At 37.3% G+C, this 3945-nt stretch overlaps 1 protein-coding gene across 1 annotated transcript; it reads left to right on the forward strand.

Annotated features, from left to right (window-relative positions):
- The first annotated feature begins 2149 nt into the window (after positions 1–2149).
- On the forward strand, positions 2150–3082 carry LOC115501001 (olfactory receptor 2A12-like). Its single transcript, XM_030295815.1, has one exon. The coding sequence runs from the start codon at positions 2150–2152 to the stop codon at positions 3080–3082; it is 933 nt and encodes a 310-aa protein (XP_030151675.1).
- Positions 3083–3945: the final 863 nt, after the last annotated feature.

The raw sequence follows: 3945 nt of genomic DNA on the forward strand, positions 1-3945 counted from the left end.
TAAAACAGTCTAACAAAAGTTGCTGAAGACACAAATGAAATTATTGCTGCTATGACAAAATCATGAAACCTGTGAATGAGATAAAAAGAGCACTATAATGAATCAAGAACAATGTGTATGGTAAGAATCACCTTTAAAGTCTTAGGAAGGAAAAGTAAAGTCATTTAAATTTTTAAAAAATTAGGTAGATGGGATAAATGTTAACCTGGTGTCAGTCATAGAGTAAACGTACAATTAGGGTATAGTTATGAAAAAGTCTATCACGTGGTGAAGAGAAAAAGAAAAACAATCTGAAAGGATTTTGGAAGGGACATAAATTGATCGACTACACATCGATTGAATAAAAGACCCACAGGGTCTAGATACAGTGAAATGTAGGCGATGGAGGAAAGACGACAGTTGGAGAGATAATTGTTAAGAACTTGCAATCACTGGGAATTTTTATTTATCCTATTCTGTTATCAGAATATATTTTTTTATCTGAAGATTCACATATTCTTCAGTAATGAAAAATACCTCATTTTGTTTGACTGTACATTTAATTTTTGCACTTCTTAAGTGGAATGCATTTTTTTTTATCATTTAAGGATTTAGGTCTATTTTGAATTTTTGAGTTCTATTTTGAGTTGATTTCGTGAAATCTCTTCAAGTATTATATCTTCACTGTTCTCTCCATTCTTTTGCTCTGGAAACTTTATCACGTCTAAGTTTAGCTGCTCAGTCGGATTAATCATGTCTCAAGACTGTACCTTCAAAATGGTACCCCTTTGTTTGTCTGTATTAACATCTGGGAGGGTTCTTAAATGTGACCTTCCAATGCACTATTTCTCTCTTTAATGTGAGGTCTGGAAATGATCTTCCTTATTGGTTACAAAATGATGTGGCATCATGTCTTATTTCAAATGTGTGTGCTTGATCCATTTTATACACTCTTTTTTTATGGCTACCTTATTCATTTTTCTTAATTTATCAAGCATTTTCGTAATTGTTATGCCTTTATTAATTTATTGGAGCATCCTAACCATTCTTGGAGTCTTTGGGAGATTGTGCCATAGCTTTATTAAATCTTGAGTGAATTCCAAGTTCCAAATGTTTACTTTGTTTTTCCTATTTAGTAGGACTTATTTTTCCCAAAATAAGTGTTTAGGCACACCTGCTGAGTGAAAGATTTTTTTTAGCATGCTTTTTTGCTTTTTCCACCTTTTCTTTCTCTCTGTCTTGTAATTTTGAATTTTTGTTATTCTTCACCCCAGCTCCATGAGCCCTGCGTATACAATATATAAAATGTAATATGTAATATAATAGTGTCTCAGGCTCTGGTGATCTAATGAGAGACCCAGGAAGCATATTGTCTTCTTTGTAGTCACCTTATCCAGCAGCCCAATAGCTGTTTTAAACTTCTTTTTATATCCAAGCCCTTAGGATTGAGCGATTATATTAGTATATTCCATCTCCCAAAACTTGCCTTGACTCTGCAAGAGCTGAGTTCCGGGTGTAACTTTCTGCCTTCACGCTTGGAGCATACATGTTTCTGATTCATTTCTGGCATTGTGGGAATGACCTCACTTTAAACTCTGGGTATCTATTTGGGGGGTTGTATTTTATATTTTGATTTCTCATCTTCATGTGTTTGAAGTAGAGGAAGGCTGAGGAACCCCTCTTGAGCACAGGTCTTTCTTCTTAACTAAATATACAACCAATAGTGTAAATGCAATGATAACATTGTTAGTGTCAGTTATTATTGTTAATAGTATTTCTGGGAGAAAATAGAAATTCGTGGAAGTGGAGGTAAATGGAAGAGAATCTGACTCTATCTCCTTATTAGCTGCAGCTGATTATTGCTTACAGTGAATTTCAAGAAATGACATTTCTTCTATTTGTTAAACAGTAGCCGGAGACTCCAATTTTTATGTGAAGCCTACTAATTTTTAATATCGGTAAATAAGTAAATTTGTTAAATGTCTCCAAAAGCCAAATGGACAGGTCAACACCACAGACTTTGGACTGGATTGGATCCATGAATTACTGATTTGTGGCCCCTGCATAAATTCTCACTCTGTATGAACAGATCATTCCTTTCTCCTTTTCTACCCCTCAGCTCCAAAACTCCTATCCTACGTGTGGCATTGTGTCTGTGTGTCAAAAGAACATGGGAAGCAATCAGACATGGATCACAGAAGTCATCCTGCTGGGATTCCAGGTTGACCCCAAACTTGAACTTTTCCTCTTTGGGTTCTTCTTGCTATTCTATAGCCTCACGCTGATGGGAAATGGGATGGTCCTGGGGCTCATCTGCTGGGATTCTACACTGCACACCCCCATGTACTTCTTCCCCTCAAACCTGACCATTGTCGACATGTCCTATGCCTCAAGCATTGTCCCCAAGATGCTGGCAAATCTTACAATGCAGAAGAAAACCATCTCCTTTGCTCCATGCCTACTTCAGACTTTTTTGTATTTGGCACTTGCTGTCACAGAGTGTACGAGTTTGGTGGTAATGTCCTATGATAGGTATGTGGCCATCTGTCACCCCCTACGTTACGCTGTCATCATGAGCTGGAGAGTGTGCACTATCCTGGCTGCCACTTGCTGGATATTCAGCTTCCTCTTGGCTCTGGTCCATATTACTCTCATCCTGAGGTTGCCCTTTTGTGGGCCACAAACAATTGACCACTTTTTCTGTCAAATCATGTCCGTATTCAAATTGGCCTGTGCTGACACTAGACTCAACCAAACTGTTCTCTTTGTGGGCTCTGTGTTTGTCTTAGTCGGGCCCCTCTGCCTGGTGCTGGTGTCCTACACGTGCATCCTGTTCGCCATCCTGAGGATCCAGTCCTCGGAGAGCCAAAGAAAGGCCTTCTCCACCTGCTCCTCCCACCTCTGCGTGGTGGGGCTCTTCTTTGGAAGCGCCATTGTCATGTACATGGCCCCCAAATCCCGCCATTCTCAAGAACAAAGAAAGATACTATCATTGTTTTACAGCCTTTTCAACCCTATGCTAAACCCACTGATCTACAGCCTGAGGAATGCTGAGGTGAAGGGTGCCCTGAGGAGATTTCTGAGGAAGAAGACATCAGTGTGAGAGAGGGTTTGGAGTATTCCAAGCCTGTGAGTTTTCCTCATGGTTCTGGGTCCTTGAATGCCCTTCTGAGTCCCTTAATTTAACAAACTCAGTAGTCTTTATCTTTGGATTTCTTATAAAATGAGAATATAAATATTCTAACCATTTAAGCCATTAATACAAAACCTGAGATAAACATTATGAAACAGATAATTGTAGTCTAATCCTATTCATGAACAGAGATGCAAATATCTTAAAGAAAATATTAGTAAAATAAGTCCACAAAATAATATTACATTTTGATAAAGTTTTTATCTTCCAAATGCAAGAATTGCCTAACATTAAAACAATGAAAATAATTCACCGCATTAAAAAGATATATATCAGTAGATCCAAGAAAGTGTTTGACAAAATTCAACATCAATTCATGATAAAAGTCTTTAAACCTAGTATAACAGTAAGTATTCCTAAGAGGATCTACCAAAAAACAAAAGAACACATATAATAGATATCATTCTTACTGCTGAAATGCTAGCACCTTTCCCTGTAAGATAAAAAATAAGATAAAGATGTAGACTATCACCACTTGCTTTCCGTGCTTTAACCTTTTTACTAGAGACCCTAAGCGGCACAGTTAGACAAGAAGGAGAAATACATGTGCACACACACACACTTGCAAAGGAATAAACAGACTGTGATTATATACAAATGACATGATTATAGATGTAGGAAATCCAAAGAAATCTTTTGATATATTATTAAAATTACAAGAAACTTCAGCAAAGTAGCTTGATACAAAATCAATACAAAGATCGATTACATTAAAAAAAATTTTTTTAATGTTTATTTCTGAGACAGAGCATGAGTGGGGGAGGGGCAGAGAG

Source organism: Lynx canadensis, chromosome A2 (genome assembly GCF_007474595.2).
Source record: "Lynx canadensis isolate LIC74 chromosome A2, mLynCan4.pri.v2, whole genome shotgun sequence".
In the NCBI taxonomy this organism is placed as follows: Eukaryota; Metazoa; Chordata; class Mammalia; order Carnivora; family Felidae; genus Lynx; species Lynx canadensis.

Bases quoted from the DNA above. Each gene is read 5' to 3' on its own strand.
- LOC115501001 (XM_030295815.1), top strand. From the start codon at position 2,150: ATGGGAAGCAATCAGACATGGATCACAGAAGTCATCCTGCTGGGATTC.